Below are 24,901 nucleotides of genomic sequence, written 5' to 3' on the forward strand. Positions count from 1 at the left end.
GATGTCCCCTCCCTCTTATACATCCTGCACGACCCCTGAGTATCCAACTCAGATTAGGCACAAAATATTCTGTAAATATTAATGTGCTGGGGTGTGTGTTAGACACAGTGGGAAGAATTCTAGAGAAGAGTTTCTAGAGCAGAGTGTTTTGCTTATGCTTCTTAAAGTAAGACTTCCTGTTTTGACAAAATAAGACATTTCTTCCCACTTCCCACTCATGTTTGTGTCCCCTAGAACTCCTTGTGTAAAATCCAGCTACAGAAAGAGTTTCTCGTGATTCGTGTCACCTCCAAGGTTTTAGCCTCTACCCGGCCTGGTTCCAGAAGGGTCTTGAGAGGTGTCTCATACAGGCAGGCATCCGCTGCCTCCGAGAAGCCCTCCCTGGGTGCTGAGTGCAGGTGTCGCTGGCTGATCATTCACTGTCTCCTCAGGACTGTGACCCTAAGGAGCTTCGCTGTGGCTCCAGGCAGTGGTCCTGTGCCAGTGGGGACCAGTGTGTGCCTGACTCGTGGCACTGTGATGGGCAGCGTGACTGCAGGGATGGCAGTGACGAAGCCGGATGTAAGTGTGGGGGGCTCTCCCTGAGGGGAAGGTGAATGGCTTCAGGGGGCACCTGCCGCTTCCTTCCGCTCTGCGTGAGAAACCACCTCAGCAAACAAAGGCTACGGGACCTGAAACCCATTCCTTTACCAGAATAGAGGTGTCTTGTACACACGGAAGCCTTGCTGGGGGAGGCATGTTTGCAGGGTAGACTATAAAAGTAGAAAGTCATCCTCTCCAGGTCCCCCCACGAGGTGCCAGAGTTCTGAGTTCCAGTGCCGCTCCTACGGCTGCCTCAACTTCAGCCTCGTGTGCAACGGGAAGGAAGACTGCGCCGATGGTTCTGATGAGGGTGGAAGGTGCTCGTCGTCAGCATGTCGCCACGCGCAGTGTTCGCACACCTGCTACCGGTCCCCACACGGGCCTGTGAGTTCTTCAATTACTGTTCTCTGCAGCTCTGAGCTTGCTTTAGTGAAGCGGGGGCAACTTTCTCATTCAGGCTGTCCCTGACTGCTCCTAAGCTCCAAGTCGTACACGGCAGAGCTGACTCTTCCACGGATGGCCTTTCAGGGATCCCGTCTGGTGCCTTCCCTAGTTTGTGTCTCTACCACCCAGCCTCCAGAAACTCTGCTACCATGGTCCTCCCCACCCCAGCTGTGAGCTCTGGTTGACACTTAGGGCTGAGCAAGGAGATTTTGTCAGTCCCTTCCATACAAGTATTTCGAATGTGACCTGCCCGTACATTGAGCACTGCCTGTGCTTTAGTTTAGCATTATTGAGCGGCCGAACATCATGACCTTAATTCTAATGGGCGAGTAGAAGAAAATTATGTTCTGATGTCTGGTCATAGTAACATTTCTATTGGTAAACAACCAGTTCTGTTAAATCTATGTACGTCTTCACTCACTGATTCTGCTGGGGGTCCGGGTACCTGAGTCTGAATTTGGACACCTCTGGTCACTCAGGAATCAAGGATGTGAGGTGTGTGGCAGGGTTGGTAAGAAAAGAGAGTGACTGTATTCAAAATAAACTTGTCCTAAGAACCATTTGAGTTGCTGAAATTGAGTGTATTGCCCTGGGCCTTTTGTAGCAAGCTTGAGGCCTTTTATCAGTGTTGTAATGTCTTCAGAAAGTCTTCATGTTTCCCAACCTCTTTCAGGTATGTGCTTGTGAGCAAGGATTTGAGCTGAAGAGTGGCGGTCAAATCTGCAAGGATGTGGATGAGTGCCAGAAGCTGGGCCGTCGGCCTTGCAGTCAGACCTGTATCAATACTGAGGGCTCCTATAGCTGTACCTGTCATCCTGGCTACTCGCTAGAGCCTGATGGCCATACCTGTAAAGCAACAGGTAAACGAGCAATATCTCCTAAGCTCTGGAACACAAGATTCCAAGTCCTAAATCTTCCAGGAAGACCAATGCAAATCTCTCTTTCTCAGGTCTTAAGTGCTCAGGCCTGCTTTATCCATCTTCAGAGAAAGCCTAGCACAATCCCAAAGCACCCTTTTTATACCTTGTACTGAATTTGAGTCTGAAAGTATCTACTGATAAGGCATTGTTATAACAAAACCATAACTCTGGCCTCTGTATCCAAGGTGAGCCTCACCTGAAGTTAGAATAAGTGTCTAGAGTCCTGACAAGCACTTCTTTCCTGCCTACCTACCCACAAATATTTAGTTAGGAGTGTGGTTTTCAATTTAAGCTAACCATGCCTTTATTCTAAGTATCTTCAAACTGTGGATATTAGCTTAAGCATTACCTTAAGGGAAGAACTACTTATATACCAGATGGCTGGTATCACGGCCCTGGCAATGAGAAGGCAAAGACTACTTTGTGCTCTGATTCCTTAGCCCGGGCTAGGGTACACCCTTCAAACCCCTTAAGGCCATACTGAAAACAGTTCTTATTCAATAGGTACTGAACCAATCCTGCTTGTGGCAATTCAGTTTAACCTACTTCTCTATGGATTGCGGAGCTTGAAAGAAGATATTCTGGCAACCACAGACAAGAACCTGATTATTTCCTCTATGGACTATGACTTAGTGGATCAGAAAGTCTTCTGGACAGACCTGGGTGCAGAAAGTATTAAGTGGATAAGCATGGACACACAGAAGAAAGGGACTGTGGTCAAAGGTGTGTCCCTTTGTGTAGAGAGCAATTTTCCATCTGGCCCTCACTAAATACACACACATGGAAACTATAATGAGTGGTCATTAGCGTTCTATTATAAACATTGGTTTACTTACATCTCCTTAGCTAAAAGGGATCAAGGCTTGCTAGTTGGTTACAAATGGAAAGATGCAATGTCATCTCAGTAGACACGGGAGTCAGCCAAACTATCAGCCAGTGGCTATTGTTTATAATGGCCATCTTCCTCTACAAATAATACATTTTAAAGAAGACTGCTGTCATGGAGATGCATATGCCAGTTGAAAAATGAGTTAATATGCTAGTTTGATGCCCATGAGCTCAAACCTAGTAAAAGCTGTAATTTAACCTAAGTACCCATGTTGAGTGGTTTCCTCTCTTCAGGAATAAAGCCAGACTGTATAGTGGTAGACTGGATTGGAAGGAATCTCTACTGGACGGATGGGACAGCTGGCCAGATTTTGGCGATTCCGCTGACTGCTGTTTGGAGAGGAAAATCTGAGTACACAATTGTCCTAGATGATGACCTGAATCAACCACTGTCTTTGGCTTTAGATCCTCTAAGTGGGTGAGTCCAGGCATCACAGTGCCTGGTGAAATCCTTTATGTTTGTTTTTCATCCTTAGTTCTTCTTTGATTGTGGTCATTCAACACAGAACAAATGAATAGCAACCTTATCTGACTTGACTTTAGATCTTATGGTGATGTGGGTCAACCATACACATAAAGCGTCTGGAAAAAGTCCTTTACAAAAGTCCACTTATACTTGCCTTTGCCAAAATAAATATACCTCTGAATGGAGAATTTTATGGCTTTAAACTTATAAGAGAAGGGAGACTGGAACTAGAGATAGTGTTTGATTTACGGTAATGTGCTTAGTGGTGGCGGCGCGGGTGAATAATTGTGTGTGGTTGAACCTCCGTTCTTCTGTCTAGAGTCCTTTCTCTCAGCAAAGGACCAGGAACTTAAGAGATAACACTTTTACTTGGCAGAGCCAAGCCCTCATTGGGATGGCCATATGTATATCAAATGAAAGAATCAGAGCAAAACTCAGAATTCAAAGATAACCCAGACTGGGTACCCTCCCTCTGCTTTTCTCACCTTTTCAATTCCTTCAACCAGGGATCTGTTAACATGGTCCTCAGGAAACTGGAAGTAGTTTCTGATGCATCTAATGGTTTGTGGCCAAGAATAAGGTCTGAGGCACATGTCTGCCCATGGAACTAGCCTACTTTCCAGCCCAGGAAAGCTTGTCAGACTCCCTGGATATTTTCTATGGCTTAGGCAATAATGTATTCCTAGCCTTCTTGCACAACTGTCATGATATCTTACCCCCAAATGATGACTAAACAATCACTATAAAATATCAAGGGAAATCTTTTACTACTTCACAATTACGCTTATGGAACAGGCCAAGTTTAATTTTGAGGAAAAAATAACTGGGCTGCAAATCACTGTTTTAAGGAATGAATTGATGTTATTTTTTGTGATGTGATACTTCATCTCAAAACTGACTTTTATCTTCATAGGTTAATGTACTGGTCTGAAATTGGAGGAGAACCTCACATAGAACAAGCTGGAATGGATGGTAGCAGCAGAAAAATTCTCATCAATCAAGGTCTTGGCAGGCCAACTAGCATTGTTCTTGACCAGTTGAGTTGGAAGATATTCTGGTCTGATGACAAATTTCACTGTATTGGTTCTGCTAACCTTGATGGAACTGGTATTAGCGTGAGTGTCCTTTTGGTATTAGGCTTGTGTGAAATGCCATGTGCCTTGTATAGAACTCATCTCAGGAACCTCCCCTTCACCATTTTAGACGTTGCAGCTAACACAGATCAAGAGTCCCTTTTCGGTTGCTGTATTGGAAGACGAAGTCTTCTGGTCTGAAATGAAGACAAGAACAGTACAGCGTATGGAGAAGATGACAGGCAAGAACAGGGTTGTCCTCCTCAAGCGTTTGGAACAGCCTTATGGACTCAAGGTCTATCATGTGCTCTTCAAAATATCCCCTAAATTCTCCCTGAAAAGGCTCCATGTATGAGCAACCCAAGTACAAACTGGAGTGACATCCATCTGTAATGATGAAAAAGCAAGACTTATTTACCTGCTATTTTTAAGGATTCAGTAATGTGCGGTGACATGTAGCTGTTTTCTTTCAGATAATGCACGAAGTGCTACAGCCCAGGTCTTCTAATCCTTGTCTGGACACTGGATGTTCTCACTTGTGCCTTCTGAGTCCACGATCCAAGGGCAGCTGTCACTGCCCGATTGGACTCCTGCTTGCCGATGATGGGCTCAGCTGTGTTCCTGTCAAGGAGTCTGCGTTTCTGTTCCTTGTGCTGCCCACAGTTGTCATACAGGTACTGTCCCTGGCTTCCTCACGTGTCTGTGCCTGGGGTACATTCTATTTCAGACTGAGTGATGTGAGTTCTCCATGAAGTTAGAAAGACTAGGGGCTCTTTCCCTTGCAATATTCTTCAAATACAACTTACATTTTAGTATTCTCTGTGTGCTAGGAACTATCATGACCAAAATAAAATCGCTATGGAATGAATACCACTACTACTTAAATTCCCTTAAGAAATGCTTAGTACATCAGAACACAGTAAGGTTAGTTTCGTTTAGACAATGTTGCTTAGTTGTCCAAGCACCTAGCTGATGTTATAGAGTAATTCTGGATACAAGCAGCTTTGCTGGTTCTAGCTTGGGGGCGGAGGGGAAGTACATTTTGTGAGGGAGCTTTTCTCAAATTATAGGAGGATAAAAGGTACTGACAAGCAAATCACTCCTAACTTCTACCATCTAGATGACTTGTCAATTTTGGCATTTTAAAATGACAAAGTTTGGGGTGGAAGATCGACGTCAGTTTCAGTAAGATCTTAATAGTAGAGTCCCATTTAAAGGGGAGGACTTTTAACAAAGGAGTAAATCTTCAAAACACATGAATTCAAAGAATTTTGAGTGTTTGAAGCTTGAGGAAGGGAGAGAAATAACTGCTACCTGCTTTTAGAAGATAGAATATGTGGAAATCTAAACTTAAGTACCTTAATATTAATGCAAAATCAAGATGACACATTAAATTGGACTCAACTGGTACCATCTACCTGACTTGTTTCCATAGATTTATCTGAAAAATCTAGAAGCTTTACTAGGACAAGCAACTTTACCAGAACATAGGATACTTCCCTTTACCAATGTGAACCAGCTGGCATCAGTGGACTACCTTGTCCAGGAGAAGGTGCTCTACCTTTCAGAATTGGATCGTGGTGATATTAGGCTACTAAGACTCAAAGAATCCGGGAAGCTGTCTTGGAAGAAACTCTTATCTGTGGAGGGGACAGTAATCGACCTTGCTGTGGACTGGTTGAGTGGAAACATATATTGGATTGACAGTGCAAATCCTCACATCAACATAGCTTCCTCAAAAGGCCAGTATTCCACTGTCTTGTTCAGTGAAAACCTTTACCGCCCAGCCTCTGTCGTGCTCCATCTACCTACTGCAATCATGTGCTTTGTGGATCTGGGTTCCCAGGATGATGGGAGGCGTGGTTCCAGCATTGAATGTGCCTCCATGGATGGCAGCAGGAGGAAGGTACTGTGGCAGAAATCCCAGGTCCCCGTGGGCCTGACCTTTTCGGACTCAGGGACCCGAGTGTACTGGGCTGATACTGGTAAGCAATTATTACCTATACCCTAAATGTGACGTGAGGGACCTTGGTCAGAGTGATGTCATTGATATTCTGCTTTCTGATCATCAGCCATAACTGCAAATAGCTTTTAAGTCTGAGTTCACATTTTCTGCACCGCCTTGCAAACAGGTACAATCATCCCCCATTCTGAGTAGCGTATAACAGGCCCACAGAGTCATGCAATAGTCCTTTTGTGAAGAATAAAATTTAAAAAAACTTAACAAATATGCATGAGCAAATCTTTGTGCATCACTGTTAGAGTAGAATGATGGAAGAACTGGCCTTCAGAGAATGCATGGCAGACGGTGTCCCCCTGGATGGGAGGCAGGGTGAGACCTGAAGAGCTACAGGATAGATAGCACAACTGTTTGGGCTAAGTGAAATGAACCAAACCTCTCTTTCTAGGGAGAGGACTCATAGAAAGTATTCAACAAGATGGCACTAGATACAGAGTGGATCGCACAGGAATTCAGGGCCTTAACCTCTTTACATATGGCCAAGGCATGATGTTCTGGACAACGATTGATGATGGTAGGTCTTAATTCTACATCTGATTGTCTTTGTGATCTGAATTTACTCCTTAGTATCCAGTGCTACTGCTTAGAGCTGCTCTTTGGTGGTGTCTTTCTTTTGGAAGAATAGCTAAACAACTTACTTAATCTAACATGTATGTGTTAACAGTGATTTTGTGACTTGGGGGAGCTTTAACTTATTTGGTTATTCTTTATATCAATATACTTAGTCCTGTTCTGCCTGAGATTTCTGACATTATATGAGGTTCTGTGCTTTGGAGGATGGTAGAGAGGAAACTGGACCAGAAATTAGAACTAGGTTGTGTAACTATTTTGTTAGTTAGTAGCTAGTGCTATAACCGTACCAGTAAAATGAAGACAGTACCTGTTTCTGTTGAGTAAATGCACATGAAAGCACTAGGTGAATTATAGAGCATTCTATACTTGCAGGATATTTCAAATATTCTAGGATATTTGAATATTTAATATATTCAAAGACGTTGTCCTAAACCACAGTGTTCTAGTATATTATTTCTGGCTAGAGTCTAGATTTGCTAAAACTGGAAAATGCTGTTTAAAATAAATCTGTTTCTTTATATTTCCAAATGCTGGTCCATTGATCAGTTTGGCTGGCAAAAACAAGCTGTCAGGTCCTACTCCAGAGGTGCTAATTTATTAGGTATGTAGTAAGACCTTAGCCATCTATTTTAAGATCCCCTGGTGACTCTTGCTGCACATAAGTCATTTTCAGAAATGTTCTAGAACAATGTTTAAAATTATTATCCATCAATTGTATGGGTTGCATTTAAAGTGTCACATATCCTAATTTTCTATCTTTAGATATCTGGACATAACATATATGAATGTGCTCAACATAGCTTATTAACACCTGATTTTATTTTGGAAAAAGTTATAGAATATTTTTTATTTATCTTGAAATTTCTTCTCGAAACAAGATTTAGAAAAATAATATGCCTCTTCTGTGAAACCCTTGTTACTCAACTGGAGTTTATGCAAACAAGTGATAGTTTCATATTGAACAATGTTCTTTGCCCAGGAAGTTGTCTTAAAATAAAATTTCACTTTTGTTAATGATTGTTCACTGGCTTTTGTTTTAGCCGAAGTCACTAAAGTTTGGTACAGCAAGGCAGAACTTTCAGAAAACCGGTGGTTCCAAGTAGATCAGAAGATTGTAGATTTAAAAGTTTACAGTAAACTTCGTCAACAGGGTAAGTAAGCAACATTGCAATGATTATGACAACACTGAAGTCTACTGCATTTCCCCAGGGAGGGGAGGCTCCATCCTGCAATATCTCCTTGAAATATCTTTGTGTTTTCCATTAAATATTTCTCTGGCAAATCCCTGCATAACTCTCTTGTCTTTATGTGTTATGTAGAGTCTAGTTCTGGTATATAACTAGTCCTGTTATGTATCTAGGAGACACAATAGTGGTAACTATATGGGCTGCGGTTTGGTAGACTTCGGTTCTATTTTCAGTTTTTATTATTGTAGGTTAATTACAACAGTGATATAATTGAAACCCCCTTTTAGATCTAAATTGGAACTGGTCTTCGTTCTACTTACTGTCACTTGTATCTACTTGTGATGTTAACTAATCCTTGAAATATCAACTTGGGGTGTTCTCAGAGGTTTTTCTCCACCCTTCTTATAGACACAAATGGAGTGCCTAACTGAATGTTTGGGGAGGATGATGATGGGCATAGTTAAAGTAGTAATAGAAGAAATCTGTTCCTAGTGGAGAATAACACCAACAATGTAAGCTCAAATAGTTAACCAAAGCTACCACTACCATGTGTGATGAGTATATTGGTTTTACGGGGATGCTGCTCCATTGTCTTGTTTTTGAAAGCTAACATTTATACTGGTATTAATCATGTTTAAACTCCTCAAGTCCTGGCTTTGTGAGGAGAGCCTTTTTAGAATTGTTCAGTGTGATAATGGTCACACAAATAATCTGTTGCTTAGTTCCACGAACCATAAGGAGGGTCTCTGTTACCCTTAAAGTAGGTTTTATGTGCCCTACATACATAACTATTCCACAATTCCTGGAATATGTCAAAAGGGAAACCCCACTAGAAGTTAAAGTTTAAGCTATAAGCTTTGGAGAACTATGGGAAGCTATAAATGGCTGACTAAATCAGATTTTTCTTTTTCCATCTTCACCCCCACCTCTGGCAACCACCAATCTGTTCTCTGTAATTTTGTCTCTCAGAGGGATAATAGAGTCCACCGTCCCCATGTTTCCATCTTAAGAGAGCTTTATTTCGAGGACCTTTTTACTTCTGGTCTTGGGTGCTTAGTGTGAGAGGAGAAGATAACTCATAATGGGGTCTTGGATGAGCCCGAGTTCACCTCAAGTTTTCTTAAGCCAGTCCTTTATCTGAACTCCTAGATTTTTTTAAAGCCATCCTTATCCCTGATGAAGAATAACCAATCACTTGGTACCTAGTTGACTAAAAGGAATTACATTGAAGAGCTGTCTCCTGTGGGGAAAACATCTGGGTCCTATAACTCTAATAGTCCATTTACTTAAAGTTTGCAGAAGGCCCTTCTGAGAAAATCTAAATCAATATATTTTTTTTGGGGGGGTGAGGGGATCTACAGGTACTAACAGCTGCTCAGAAAACAATGGAGGATGTAGCCATATTTGTTTACCCAAACCTGAAGGACAGACTTGTAAATGTTCCAGTGGGTACTACTTGGATGACACAAACAAATGTATTGAAGCTGTCCGATGCTCTGCGCCATCACAATCCTGTAAGGATGGTCAGAAATGCATTTCCACGGAACAAGTGTGTGATGGTCGTGCTGACTGTCTGGATGGATCTGACGAAATGGGCTGTGAGTAACTCCTAACCAGGGCCCACTGTTCATCACCATTAATGACTTATTTTCAGTAATATCTAATTCCACAATATTCCTTAGGTTGTTATCCTCTAAACTGTTACCTTGTTTTCACCTGTAGGCTATAGCATTGAAGAGGCAGTGGACTTGGTGTTGAAAGTGGTCATAACTAATAAAGAAAATAATTGCAGGGGGCGAATGAAAAGAAACTCTTACAGTGAAGAGTTCTCATTGACTTCTTAATTTAAATTCGTATCTTCCTAAAACCTCACTAGCTGGAAGACAAGTTATTACCCCTAATCACTTCTTCTTAAATAGGAAAGATAATGGATTTTCCCAGAGTTGATTCTATGGTCTTGCAAATGAGGGTGGGTCTGTTGAAAGCCCCATGTTGGCAGTGACTTGAGAAGGGGTGGGGGAATCAATGAGTGAAAAATTTAGCAACTTCACGACCTGGTTTTAAAACTAAATGAGAAAGCTAACATACCTTCACTTACTCTTCCATTTCTGATGACCTAAACACAAGAGTTGGCTTTGCTCCTTAATAATTTTTTACCCTGACTTTTACATAACTTTTTGGAGGGAATGGATTTGGGTGTATAAAGCTAGACTGGCTTCCTCTGGATATACCTTACCATGAGGGATCCTAAACTGCCCAGGAGTGGAAACACTCCTGTGATACCATCTTAAAGCAGAGGCAGGAAGTAGTTTCATTGCTAATACTACTGTCTTCCCTCTCTGTAGTTTGGTCTTTAGTGTTCGTGTGAGGAATAGCAATGGTGCCAATAATAACAGAAAGTATGGTGAAATGCCTTAAACACAGCTTAACTTCAGATTGCTCTTTGGTTAGAAGCACCCTGTTGCCTGCTACTTGCCTAATGTGTGTCCCTCTCACCGTGGCCACAGAATCTGGTTCAATATTTGCAACTTAAGTTGTGATAAAAATATATGGTGAATGCTTATATTTAAAAAAATTTATTACAGTAAAAGACACATGGCCATTAATCCCCCTCAAAATACTTCCCCTTGCTTCGAACATACTTATGCCATTGCTCTTGCCACTTTCTGAAGGAGTTCTGGAAGTTATTTCGTGAGTGTCGTTAGATGTGCTATTATGGCTGCCTCGATGTCATGAATCGATTCAAAACATTTACCTTTCATGGTCATTTTGACTTTGGGGAAGAGCCAGAAGTTGCTCAGCGTTAGATCTGGTGAATAAGGTGGATGAGGACACACCGTAATGTTTTTATTTGACAGAAGTTGCTGTATACCAGAACTGATGTGTGACACAGAGCATTGTCATGATGGGGATGATTTACGGCACACTTTAAAACACACCTTCTCTCAACCTTAGCTCACACCCGACTGATGGCACCAAACAAGTTGAAACTTGTCACACACTGTGACTCAGCTTCAACTCGCCGCTTCCCATATTAAAGATCCCTGCCTTCCCGCTGGTTGGCACTTGGCAGCAGCATTCCCCCTAGCTTTTTATTACACCTCATAGATCTTGCTAAACCTACAATTTATTTGGACTCAAAAAAGTTTTAAGTATGTATAGACAAACTTACATTTAAAAAAATCTTTCTAGTCTATACATTTAGTACTTAGATCTACCACACTAATCCTTATAGACTAAAACTGATGGACTATACCGTGGCTAAAACTATGTGTGTCATCATTTAAAAGTAGATTGGTATCATAAATAGATTGATCCTGAAACCAAACATTTTATGTGCTTTAAGATACGCAGTTTTTTAATATAAATTTTTAATAATTTTTTATTTAATCCAAAGTAATGGTAATGATTTTTGATTTCATAAATTCTACCTTATCTTCTTAAGTTCATTGGAATTCTTGTTCCTCTGAAATAGTTCTGAACTGACAAATATGTGTATATATACCCACACTCATACCTACTGTTTTTGTAGGTACCTATCCAGATAAAATACATTCAATACCAACATCTGAAAAGGCAGAGGCTGGAAAAAGGGTGACTCCAAAAGCTGTCCCACCTCTCCAGGCTACCAAGTCCACCAATGCTAGATATCTGGGTCCAGAAGGGATGAATTATCCTGTCAGAAAAACACTCATCCCTTCGATTCTTGCTAGAGGAAGCAAGACCTCAGAAACCAAGGAAAGTGGGGAGTCTGTTCAGCCCAAGGACTTACAGAGGACAAAACATCTGCCCTGTAGCAGCGATTTCTGTAATAGGAGGGGAATCTGTACAATGGAAGGAGAGCTGAGAAAATGCAGCTGTTTGATGGAATATGGTGGAGAGTTCTGCGAAGAGGAAGTGCATGGACCTGCCCCTGGCCATGTCGCCCTCAGTTTAACCATTGCTTTGTCAGTTGTTCTGGTAACTCTGGGAGCATTTGTATATTTCAGAAGAGAACATGAATTAAAAAGGTGAGCAGCTATTAATGTCCTCATAGGAGACTTTTATTCCAAAGGAGTCACTTATAAAATAAGAAAAATAATTTTTTATAAAAAAATTTTATAAAAAAAATAAAAATAATAATTTTTTCTTATTTTTTATAAAATAAGAAAAATGGGGTTGGAAGCATGAATCCACTCAAGAAACTTGTCCTATAAGGAAAGATTTAGGTGATGAAACAGCCTCACCTGTTAGATGACCTGGAAAAATAATAGAGACCATCTTTTGAGTGAGACCTAAGGCAAACAATATTATTGTAAAGGGCAGATAAAATTTGCCTCAAAAGCAACCTGTGGCTCCATCTCAGGGATAAAATGTGGAGATTCTACACCAATGCGGCAGAGTTAGTGCCAATGATTATTTGGAGGAAAAATTAGGTGTATTAGTTTGCTAGGAATGCTGTAACAAATACTACAGATTGGGTGTCTTAAACTACAGAAATTTATTTTCTCACAGTTCTGGAGGTTGGAAGTCTGAAATCATTGTTAGGGGGGTTGGTTTCTTCTGAGGCTATGGGTTGGTTTCTCCTTGAATTGTAGATGCAAACTTCTCCCTGTATCTTCTCATGGTCTTCCTTCTGTACATGTCTACATTCTAAAATCTCCAGTTCTATCAGAACAACAGTCATATTGGATTAGGGCCCAAACTAATGACCTCATTTTAACATAATTAACCTCTTTAAAGACCTGTCTCTGCATATGGTCACATTCTGAGATAGTAGGGTTTATGACTTCAACATATGAATTTGGAGGGGACACAATTCCACCCATAATAGAAAGTGAAATGAAGAAACTCAGGAAGGATTTAAAGCAAAAGCAGTAAGTTTGGTCTAAGAACAAGAGTCCATTGGATTGAAGAAACAAACAAGAACAACAAAATGATGATTTAGAGTAGGAAGGATTTTTAATTTTTTTTTTAATTTATTGGGGTGACGTTGGTTAGTATAATTATATAGGTTTCAAGTGTGCAATTCTATATAACACATCATTTAGAGTAGGAACGATGACAAAATAAGCTTTAGAGTAGGAAGATACAATAACTGAAGAAACTGATTAAATAAACATATTGGGAAGGGACATTAAAGAGCCTATGTATCAAGAAATTTAGAGATGACAAAAATTTTAAAAGTTACATGTCTGTCCAGCCTTCACTTTACAGACTGAAGAAAAGGACAGGAGAAGTGATTTGTCTTTTCCCAAAGTAACACTGGTTAATATCAAGTGGTTAATATTAAGATGACTGAGATGCTACCCGTGGGGTTCTGATTATCACCTCAGGTTTTTCTACCACATTAACTTGCTTTCCTAACTCACCTGTCCAGTTGCCTCTTACCAGTCCTTGGATTCAGTACTCATTGACTCCTATTACCTAGTTTTCTTCAATTGAGATGATGTGTCATTTTAGAAGTTAAGTGAATGCCTAGTGATAAATCATAACTGACTCAAGTATTGTCCATTTGAGGTCATTGTTAAATGAAACTATTAAACAATGTTTCTTTGTTAAAGAAACTATTAAAATGGCATAATTCCTATAAAAATAACCTTTGATAAGGGACGAGTTAGCCCTTTTTAACCATTCCCCAATCCCAGCTCCCATCTCAAGGAACAACTCTTTTGACTGTTTGATTTGTAGAAATAGTACAGCATCATCAAGAAATTCAACCAGCCATAAAGAAAACGACGCAGAAGAGAGTCTGCTGAACAGTGAGACTTTTGTCAATGAAGCCTATGAGGAGCAGGTATGCCTGAAAGTCTCTGTAAAAAACAGATTGTGAGAGACAGTTAAAGGATGCCCCTCCTGAAAAATCCTAGCTGGGTGAAAGTAGACAAAGCTAACTAGCGAATGATGCTGTTGTGTATATGCTCAGCAACTTTCTTACCTTTAGACTGGTCAGTCTTTCGTTGTCCAAACCAAAGTGAAATGTGCATGATATAACAGTCAAGAAATTCAGCTTTTGGGACTTCCACAAAGGGGCCCAATACTACTGTGAGGTGCTATTACGGTTAGTTGCAGTTACCCCTAAGATTCACATTCTCCCTGTTACCTCGGCTAACTTCTGTATAGCTCAACCATCTCTGTGTTTTTGTTTTCATGTACTGCATGTTCTCTAACTTCAGGTCTCTTTTCCTGCAGGAATTGTTAACCTCTTTGCAAACTGACTAACCTGATAAAAGAGGAGCTGAAACATCTCCATAACAATTGTTTATACATTTCATTGTATACTGTTTTAATTTCTGGAACCGTTTGTGGTAAAGGGTAACTTTCTATTAAAATCACTGCTTTTAAGATTGGAGGAGGTCATCTGGTTTTGTTAGTGTTAAAAAACTGACCATTCATAGGCAGGGTCAGATTTCAGTACAGTCTCCATGTACCTTAGGTTATGGCTTATCCACAGAAGCTTTCTAATCCTGATACTGGCCCAGAACTAGTTGGGAGTTCTGGATTTGAATCTTGGCTCTGACACTAACTTTGAACTAGAGTTATCTCTCTGAACCTGTTTTCCCATTTTACAAATGGGAATAATCTCTCTTGAATTTTTACCTTTTAGGGTAAAGGTCAAGTTTCTGCAGTGTAGTAAATGCTCAAGTGTTGTTAGTTCCCTACTGCTCTCTCTCAGTTACATTTTATTGCAAAACTAGTACTTAATTTTTCTGAAAATTTGTAAAATCAGTACTTTTCTTATGCTCTCATTTGATTCCAAAACTAAACATATGTGAATCTGCTTTACAAATATAGAAACTCAGACAAATGATTTGTCTAACTTCTTTGAAGTAAATTGGGTGGATATTGTGGGCAGCAAATACAGAGCTACAAGGGTGGACCAGGACTCATCTCAATTAGCTCTCGCTTGCTGGGGAGATACGCAGATGCTACATCGATCCCAAAGCCCCTTTGACTGCTAGTACCTCTGCTTGTCTTCCTGGATCCACTTTATTCGCACCCACATAAGGAATCAAGTGCATTGAATCTGTGGTGGAAGACAGGTAACAAAGCAAGACTAGGGTATAAAATTTGATAATGGCAAACTTGGGCAAATCGCCTAATTATTAAATTGTTTCCCCAGGATAAAAATGGGATTAAAAGAACCTACATCAGGTTAATTGGGCATTGACTGAAAACATGAAAATGCCTGTATGCTTAGCCTAGTACCTGAGTCGCATGATAACATGAGCCCCAATTAAAATAAACACAACTTGACTTCGAAGACTTTTCTTGCTTGGATCTTTTCTAGACTATTTAGTTTCTTGCAGAATGAGTTTGTATGGACTTCCAAGCATAAAGAGAAGTCCTAGGCTTATTATTGTGGGTATAGTACATAAAGTAAACTGTGCTTTGCAATCAAGTATAAAAATTCACAAGTACAGATCAACTTGACCTGAAGAACAAAATCTGGGGGCTCTGCCTTTCCTCAGGCTGAGAGATGCAGCAATATCATTAAGTTGCATTAAGGAGTCAGCTGTATTTGAGGAACCATTCAGCACCAGAGTACCCTGGACCCCTCTCATCCACAGGGTGAATCTTAGGTTTCTCTTGCTACCCTCTCCCAAGAGCCATCCTCACTGCCAAGTTTGCCCTTGGCAAACCTCTGCCTCTATCTGTGCAGGAGTGCAAGAAAATAACAAAATGATCAGGCCCAAATGCATGTACCAATGATGTACAACACTATTACCATTTTCTCTGGACACGCTTAAGCAGCTGCCTTCATCTCCCTCAAACCTTAAGCCTCGACCGGACTTCCTGGGCTTTCGTTCTGGATAGCTCACTAGCTCAGCCTACTTCCACAGGTGCTGGTTTTAATATGTCAACTTCATAACCTTGTCTATTTGGAGCAATGGCATGTTTTCCACCATAACAGCCTTCCATTGTGATAATCTCTATATAAGGTGTTAATTTCTTACTTAATTTTTCTCCACCTAATAGATGGAGCAGTAAGCTTGTAGCAGACATAAAACTTGAATTTGCTTATGGAAACTCAACTTCCGTAACTTGTTAATAGGTTTGAGTTTTCTTCTGGAAGAACAAGGAGCTTTGGAAAAGTTAAAAGGCTCATGCTTTAGACTCAAAGAGCCCTATGCAAAACTTGACCTTTTGTGTCTATTGCTAGCAATTAAGAGTTAAATAAAGGCGCTTTATACTTATGGGGAAGGGGTCGTGGATGATGGGAGGGATGTGCAAAGTTCCTACTATTTTAACTGCTGGGAGGCTTGTGAAATTCAGAGAAACCTAGAACTAGAACTTGAAGTTTGTTGCTATCAGATCAATCACTGATTTTGCAGGTATATCAGCTTCCCCAGCCTTTACTGCTCAGATTTCATGTCTTCTCTAATTCTTAACCTTCACTCTCAGAATACTAAATTTAGACAGGCCCTCAGATAACATCTAATGCAGTTGTACAGATGAGGAAACTGAAGGCCAGCAAGGACAGAGCTTAGGCTATTAGGAAGCATATATCACCCAAGTTCTAGAAAAATTGCAGTGACTTATTGAGTTTCCCTCAGCCTTTCATGTAATTGCCTCTCAAAGAGCTGCCACTCACCACAGGATGTAACCCAGTTCACAAATTTGCTCCCGTGGCCCATTCGCCACCAGTATCAGTGTCTGCACCCTGGTTTGGGGCCAGTAGCCTTGCGCCACAAATCGTTTTCTATGTACATGACAAGGTGTGTATAAGTTGAGGAAGTATTTGGGTACAGACATAGCTTTTAGAGGTAACTTTAACTTATTAAATTGCTAATAGGCACTGAAGAACTGTTAGTAATCAGTCTCGGGTTACAAAAATAAACAGAAACCGTCTATGCCCTTACCTTCAATTTAGAGGTAAAATGGGAACGTATACCAAGAAAAACACACATTGAATGTGTATATATGTTCAAATATGATCCCTCTAAGCTCCTGGGGGAAAGGAGTAATCGAGGATACCACGTGTGTGGGAGAGAGTAATGAGAGTGAAAATCTAGGCCTTGGCCAAATCCTGAATGGAATTTAAGCGAAGAGTGGAGGATACATAGGAAGAGCCTAAGGGTTTTAAAGAGATGAAGGACAGACCTTCATTTTAGGAAGGTCCGAGTGAAGATGTGTGTGTGTTCTGGGCATGACAGGGGATTGTGGTTATTAACCTTTTCCCAGCACTCTGGGGATGTGATGAGGCTCTGAGGTGCAAATTTCTCTGCCTACTGCGTTGTGGGGCTGTTTATCCAATGGCAGACTGGAATGTTCCTCACCAGCTATTTGTATATCACATTGTTTATATGTGATTCTGAAAACATTCTATAAAAAGATTGAATTCGTTCCAGAGTGTATTCCTTCCTGAAGGAACTATTAGCCTGATAAAGGGTAGATGACAGGATTTCGCAGCCTCACTCAATTGTATGACCACCTTCTTCCTGTCCCTACCATCCTGTTCTAGAGTGAAATAGAAGCAAAACATGCTGGAGCCAAAGCTGCTGTGCAGACCTGTTTTAACCAATATTTCTTTAGCGGGAACTTGGAGTTTGCTGTTCTCTCTCCTGGAATGCTCTCGTCTCCCTCCTTTAAGTTCTCTGCTCGAGTATCACTTCCTGGCTGACCACCTTTCCTAAAATATCACCCTTTTATCTCCAGCCCTTAACCCCAGGTTTATTATTCTTCATTTTCCTTGTACATGTCTCTCACACTGGAGTATGTGAGTTTCACAAAGGCAGGGCCTGGCATTGTTTTACTTTCCAAAGTGTCCACAAAATGCTGACAACATGACAGGTGCCCCAAAACTTACTGGAAGAATGAGCTAGGCATTGAAGAGGAGGGTGGTGGCTGAAGCATCTTTGACAGAACCTCCCAAAGCATGTGACCTAAAAACCTCACCCTTCCCTAGTGAGGGCGTGCATCTCAATCACAGCCAGACTGGAACGGGTGGAGCAGGAGCTGCGTTAATGCCGTGTGGGCTCTACTTTCACAGATTCCTCAGTCCTCAAGGCATAACTTGAGTCATCTTGAAAAGATTTCACCCATAAAATGAGAACACATGCTTTATTTGTAACTAGGATAATTAAAAATGAGTTGTGATGGCATATGAAGGCATATTGCCGCAAGCCCTTGTTATGCCATCTTGTGGGTATATGATGGCACATTCAGGGCTTGCGGCAAGGCAGCCGTGCTATTTCTCATCAGTGCCTTCACTGCGGTGTGAGTCTCAAGCCCATCCTCAGTGGGTGCCGCTGTGGCGGGGGTCGACCCTCAGGCCCAACACAGATCAGGCCTGATGCAGGAGCCTCTTTCCACGCTGTCTTGAATATTTCTTTTATAGCAGAAAGAAGTTGGTATTTTTAATGGGAGTTTTGGGTTTATATCTGTTGATAGGATAAAAATTGAGTTCTCTAGACAACAAATCTTAATCACCAGAGAGGAAATGTTTTGAATATAAGCCAGTGGAGAATAATTGGGGAAGAAGGAAAACGAAAAACAAACAAAACACCATTTTGTTTGTTTTTTATCGTTTCCCTAGAAATATTTGGAATTGTGATGCAGAAAAAATTCAGTAGATTTGCTACTTGCCAGAAACCCAATATCTTTATGTTGTCTGCTAGGTCCTGTCTGTCAGGCGCCTAATCTCTGCTTTTGAGATGTTAGCTGAAAAAAGCCGTGTTACCTTTTTTCCATTCTGGCTCTGTTCCCTAGAGGAAGGCCCCTAACTCAGCGAGAGGGCAAGCTCTCAAAGGTCTGATTATATGCTGCCTGTTGGGGCTGAAATTTGAGTGAGACACCGGCCCAGTGAAAACCTGGCAGCCCCAAGTGGGGGCCATGAACCACTTGGCATCTCCTGGGAGATCTTAGGAATTCAGTTTCAGGCCTCTCTCCAGACCCACTGAATCAGAATTTGCATTTGAAAAAGATGCCCAAGTGAAAAAGAAACAGGTAATTCCAGTACAAAATGGCAAAGGAAGTAAATTGTATTACCCCTCCACTGCTGTTTAGTTACTTCTATGGCTCTGTTATCAGTACTCACTGAACTGATTGTCCCTACCTCTGAATTGGCTCCCAACAGCAGGTTTTAAAGATGAGGCTCCTTAAATGAACGGCACCTTGAAATCAACCACTTGGGATCAGAGCCAGCCCTGCTGGAGATTTAGTTCTGCTCGTGGGACACAGAGCTGTCTACCTGTGACTTTAGGCACCACTGTCACAAGAGGAAAAGATTTCTAGTTTCACCTCATGTGAAAACTGGTGCTTCTAGTTTTTTCAACAATAGACCTGGCTTTGCACAGAAAACAGCATGGACCTGAAAATAAAGCAGTCAGGAATTCAAGTGGGGCCCACTGGCATCTTTTAGTAATCTTATGCTAAGAGGTGCAAAGATCTGAGTGCTAGATTTCAGGAACAGTGCCTAGGCAGCCAGGAAATTGTTGGTAATGAAGGCTTAAACTGCGAGGAAAGTTGTAGTGGAGACAAAAAAGCTTTTGTGGGTATACTGAAACTCGTTTTCAAATTTTATTTCTAAATGAGATATATACACCTGTACTTCAACCAAATGTGATGAACAAGTTCCACTGTGCTCCAAATGTTTAATCTATACTCTTCTACGTGTAGGGTGAGGTAGCCAAGGAACAAAACCTATAGCATCTGTCCTTTCATCCTCCTTCTGGCTTTTTAGAGAAAACTCTGGGGTGACCTCAACGTTCACACCGAAAATAAGTGATAACAAAGATAAATCCTATTTATACATGAAGAAATGTAAATATGAATTAACCCGGTTATTTCATTCCATAAAAGCCACTAAAGCTGCAGGTATTTGCATGGCTCTATGTTTATTTTAAGAGCCTCATTCAAACATAGCTAGAAATACATTGGACTCTTGAGAGTTTGTATGAAAATGTATTATACAGTAGGAAAAAAAATAATAATTATGTCGACAAAGTTTATCAGCATTTCAAAGTATTGTTTCAAGGTGTTAAAATAGAGGTTTTTGAACCTCTCTTTGCTGATTTGGACTTTTTGTTGTTGTTGTCCCGGGTCAACACGGTGCAAAGTCGTTATCGCCTTCAGCCAAAAGTATGAAAAGTCTATCACTCTATAAAAGGACCCTGATCCCTCTGGAGAGAACAACTAAATTCTATAAATTCTATAAAAAGAAAACCAAACCCAACCTTAACTAATCGTCCAAGGAGTCTACCACAGGAAAGGAAGATTGCCCTCCAAACCAGTTTCAGGAGCAGGAATGGTGTCCCGCGTTCCTACTCCGAGCCAGGTGTTTCCAGCGTAAAGGTAACAGACAACTTCCAAGTTGGACCGTGGTGGGGCGAGTCCTTCGTCCTGACAGAGCCTGGGGAAGGGCAGTCTACAGGTCGGAGTCGCAGGGCAGGGAGCTGTGGCAAGGCCGGGTGCTGCGCGAGGAGGCGCCCTGGGAATCGGCCGCCGTCTCCCCATCCAGAACGTCCACCGGGTTGGTGTAGGCCTTGGGCGGCGGCCTCGGCATGGGAAAGCCCACCTTGGGCTTGCTGGTGGCGCCGAGCTCGGCGGGCCGCGGCTGGTGCTGGCCGTCACTGTAGTACTTGATGGCAGGCGTGAGTGCGGGCTCCGGCCAGTCGACGTACACGGTGCTGATGCTGGGGCGGCGCAGGCTGCCAGGGGGTGCCTTGCGGCAACGGTGACAGCGCTCCTCACACCAGGGCGCGAAGCTGAGCGCCAGCGAGAAGCCGCCCAGCAGCAGCAGGCAGCTGCCCAGGTAGCCCAGCACCAGGCTGTAGCTGACTTCCACCGTGACCGGGCTGTCCGGGGCGGGCAGGACGGAGCGGTCAGCCAGGAAGTGGTTATACCAGGAGACCGGGATGAGGCTGAAGAGGCCCGCGATGAAGAGAACGACGCCCGAGAGGCCCGCCAGCACGAAGTGGGGCTCCTCCTGCCAGCAGCGCACGCCCAGCGACGCCAGCAGCAGCCCCAGGGCCGTGGTAGCCAGCGACGTGACCATGAGTCCCCGCGCCGCGAGCACCGGCTCGGCTGCGAAGTAGCCCCACTCGTCCGGCTGGCCGCACTCGCGCTCGCGGCTGCTCTGCTCGCGGCACATGTCCCACAGTCCCTGGTACAGCACCACGTCCACCGGCTGGTTGAGGAAGCCCCTCACCAGCCTCCAGCCGGGCGCCAGCGTGCTCGTCAGGTTGAGCAGCAGCCCGCAGGGCGCGAGCACCATGCCCAGCGTCATCACCACCGGCGTCCGCATCCCCGGCGCCGCGCCGCGCTCCCGCGGGTCGGCGGACCTGTTGTTTTCTCCAGGGACGCCTTCTCGGCCGTCGCTGCCTGGCGAACTCAGGCCGGGGCGCGCCCGCAGAGCCCCGGGCCCCGGCCCCCCAGGTCAGCACGCGCGCCGCCGCGGGCCGGACACCTGCGCCCTGCTCTCTCCGCCCGCTCCGGGTCTCCGGCGTCGGACGGTCCCCACTCTGCGGCCCTCCCCGAGTTCCCTCCTGGCGTCCCCGCCGCCCCGCCCTCCCGCCCGGCCTTCGTCCCCAATCGAAACCAGTTCGCGGGCGGGTCTGACCGAAACCGCGAGCCGAGGTGCGGGCGCCCAGAAGCGATGGCCGCAGCCAAGCTCGTCCCGGTGGGAGGGGCGAGCAGGCAGCAGCGCGATCCCCGGCAGGCTCGGAGGAGCGCCAGCACCCTGCTCGGCGGCCTGGCTACCCTGGGGACAGAGCAAAGGTCGCCCCGCCCCTGGCTCTTCTGGCCGCTCCACGGGCCGTGGGCGGGGAAGGAAAGAGGCGGCGCCTCGGTGGTAGAGCAACTTTCCTGCTTCTCAGCGGATCTCGGTTGTCTAAGTTTCTCTTCCACCCCTGCCCGTCGGCCCCGGGGTGCTGCCTCTCCTCCCTCCACTCCCAGAGGGTACCCGATGGTCCCTCGAAGTTTCACGCTGTTGACCTGCAGCCACTCACAGCCGAGTGGGCGGCGCCTCCGCTGCCTGCGCTGCTTAAGATGCGCTGGGCAGGTGTGCACCAGGGTCCGCCTGGTAGCGCCCCAGAACACTGCACTGGATAATTTTGTTGAATAAACCTTGTTTAATGTGCTTAATAAAGGCTCCATACTCCAGATTAAGTTTGACTCACAAGAATGAAAGTGAATGTGTTCCTGGAATGAGCGGTGACAGGATTTTTGTTTTCTTTTTCAGCTTTGTGAAAGATTTTGAAGCGAACAAAAAAGGAGGACTGTTACTGGGTGTCCACTTTTCAGTTTTACCTAACTATATAGGAACCTGTAGTCTTTTATTGTTTTTGAGCTATTTTACAACTCTGTAATTTGTAGAAAACCTGTAGTAGTGCAAGTGATTTTTGTCCACATAATGCAAATAAGTTTGTCAGTAGAATGTAAACAATTATTGTCCAGTTACTGACCAGTTTGGCATTGATTTGTAAATTCATTTTAGCACGCCTGTTTTCCTATAGGTTACATCATACTGGTTTCCTTATTTATGAGTGAAATAAAATCTTTGACACGTGTTCATTTTGTAGTGTGTCATAATTTTACAGTTTTCTAAAAATTATCTTTTAACAATATTTTTCTCATATTCTGTATTTCTTAAAATGGAAATGTATTGGAACAAAAACTCATAGACCCGGACAATAGTTTAGTGGTTATCAGAGGGTAAGGGGTGAGGGGGGTGGTAGAAGAGGGTAAAGGGGATCAAATACATGGTGATGGAAGGAGAACTGACTCTGGGTGGTGAACACACAATGGGATTTACAGATGATGTATTACAGAATTGTACACCTGAAATCTACGTAACTTTACTAACAATTGTCACCCCAATAAACTTTAATTAAAAAAAAGAAAAGAAAAAGAAACAATGGAAGTGTATTACCTTTATAATTAGTTAAAATCAAAACTTTCTAAAATATCAAAGTTAATTAAACATTGGTTGGAAATAATTTTGAACATCTTAGGATAGATAATAAGAATCACTACCTTTCATTTTGGAAAATGTTTTAGTTTAAAAAAATTTATGGTAAAATAAGCATAACATAGAATTTACCGTCTTAACCATTTTTAAGTGTACAACTCATCGGCATTAAGCTCATTGTTGTCTACCATCACCACCATGGTGTCTCCAGAGCTTTTTCATCTTTCCAAACTGAAACTACCCATTTATCAATAGCTCACCATTTCCACCACTACCCCTCAGACCCACAAAGCCCTTGGCAACTAACATTCTACTTTCTGTCTCTGTAAATTTGAGTGTGCTAGATACTTCATGTAAGTGGAATCATACAGTATTTATGACTGGCTTATTTCACTTAGCATAATATCCTCAAGGTTTCATCCATGTTGTAGCATGTGTCAGAATTTCCTTCCTTTTAAGGCTGAATAATGTTTCATTGTAGGTATATACCATGTTTTATGTATCCAGTCATCCTTTGATGCATACTTTGCTTGCTTCCACCTTTTAGCTACTGCAAATAATGCTTCAGCGAACATGGATGTACTAATATCTCTTGGAATCTCCATTTTCAGTGCCCGGGAAGTGGAACTGCTGGATCACATGGTAATTCTAATTTTAATTTTTTGAAGAAACCGGCTACTGATTTCCATAGCAGCTGCATGGGCACTATGATATAAATGAGTGTGTTAGTTTTCATCTATACACTTGGTAAAAAATAAAATTTGACTGAGTAAATTTAAAGATCTAATTGGCTTTATTAAGTGATTCATGAATTGGGTTGCATCCCACCTAGCAACTAAAAGGGTACTCCGAGGGCTTATGAAAAATGGAAGGTTTTTATTGGAAGAAGGGTGGGGCATGGGAGCTATATTCAAAAGAAAAGAAAGTGTTATTTGGGGGCCGGGACATCTTTTTCTGGGGGGAAGAGAAGAAGGGTGTTTATCTTAATCTGTCACATGGGAAGTGGGCCCATGTGACGGATTATTTTACTGGTACTGGATCAGAAAATTCCCGGCTGGTTGATTAAGATTATATTTCTGAGAGAGGTTGAAACTGCAATTATTAGTTTGGTGCAAAAGTAATTGCGGCTTTTGCAATTATTTTTAACCTTTTTATTTTGTTTGTTTGTTTTGTTTTTTAATTTTTTAATATTTTTTAAAATTGATTAATTAATTAATTTTTTAAATTTATTGGGGTGACAATTGTTAGTAAAATTACATAGATTTCAGGTGTACAATTCTGTATCACGTCATCTATAAATTACATTGTGTGTTCACCACCCAGAGTCAGTTCTCCTTCCATCACCATATATTTGATCCCCCTTACCCTCATCTCCCACCCCCCATCCCCCTTATCCTTATTTTTAACCTTTTAAACTGCAGTTACTTTTGCGTCAACCTAATAGATCAGGTATTAAATCTAGGTTTGGTATCATGAGCTTTTAGTATGAGTGATGCCATTTTGGGTCTGTGGTGTTCTTTTTAACATTCTAGTAGAAGTTGGTTGCCCAGATTAGATTTAGTTGCTCTGAAGGTAACTAGCTGATATTTCAAAGACTCTAATCGAAAGCCGCAACCCAGAAGCAGAATCTACAGGCTTCAACCATCGTTGTCTCCAACTAGTACCAGACACTTTGATAATTAACATAATAACCATTACTAATGCTCTTTCACTAATGAAAGTCATTGCTTCCAAAATTTGTGGATTGGCTAAAAATAGCAGCAAGGCATTTTTACCTCCAAAAAGGTGTTAGGATCTAGATAGCCCAGTAATAATACCTATAAGGATGAGGCCCAGACTTGATTTATAAATTGCC

The 24,901-nt window shown here is 42.4% G+C and overlaps 2 protein-coding genes across 2 annotated transcripts in view; one reads left to right on the forward strand and one right to left on the reverse strand.

The window, feature by feature from the left end:
- LOC117021031 (low-density lipoprotein receptor-related protein 1B) overlaps positions 1-16,092 on the forward strand; it is a 42,837-nt gene extending 26,745 nt beyond the window's left edge. Inside the window, exons 19-33 of the mRNA XM_033103743.1 lie at positions 432-561; positions 782-966; positions 1,700-1,886; positions 2,451-2,669; positions 3,069-3,252; positions 4,214-4,415; positions 4,504-4,668; positions 4,847-5,047; positions 5,809-6,358; positions 6,782-6,907; positions 8,007-8,117; positions 9,515-9,751; positions 11,686-12,163; positions 13,824-13,929; positions 14,325-16,092. Coding sequence (XP_032959634.1) covers positions 432-561; positions 782-966; positions 1,700-1,886; positions 2,451-2,669; positions 3,069-3,252; positions 4,214-4,415; positions 4,504-4,668; positions 4,847-5,047; positions 5,809-6,358; positions 6,782-6,907; positions 8,007-8,117; positions 9,515-9,751; positions 11,686-12,163; positions 13,824-13,929; positions 14,325-14,354 — 3,111 coding nt within the window. The 3' untranslated portion in view covers positions 14,355-16,092. The remainder of the gene's footprint in view (positions 1-431; positions 562-781; positions 967-1,699; positions 1,887-2,450; positions 2,670-3,068; positions 3,253-4,213; positions 4,416-4,503; positions 4,669-4,846; positions 5,048-5,808; positions 6,359-6,781; positions 6,908-8,006; positions 8,118-9,514; positions 9,752-11,685; positions 12,164-13,823; positions 13,930-14,324) is intronic.
- Positions 16,093-18,334: 2,242 nt separating this feature from the next.
- Positions 18,335-21,523, reverse strand: CLDN23 (claudin 23). Its single transcript, XM_033105175.1, has one exon. It carries the CDS (start codon positions 21,379-21,381, stop codon positions 20,503-20,505), a length of 879 nt encoding a protein of 292 aa, XP_032961066.1. The 5' UTR covers positions 21,382-21,523; the 3' UTR covers positions 18,335-20,502.
- Positions 21,524-24,901: the final 3,378 nt, after the last annotated feature.

The sequence above is a fragment of the Rhinolophus ferrumequinum genome, chromosome 4 (assembly GCF_004115265.2).
Source record: "Rhinolophus ferrumequinum isolate MPI-CBG mRhiFer1 chromosome 4, mRhiFer1_v1.p, whole genome shotgun sequence".
In the NCBI taxonomy this organism is placed as follows: domain Eukaryota; kingdom Metazoa; phylum Chordata; class Mammalia; order Chiroptera; family Rhinolophidae; genus Rhinolophus; species Rhinolophus ferrumequinum.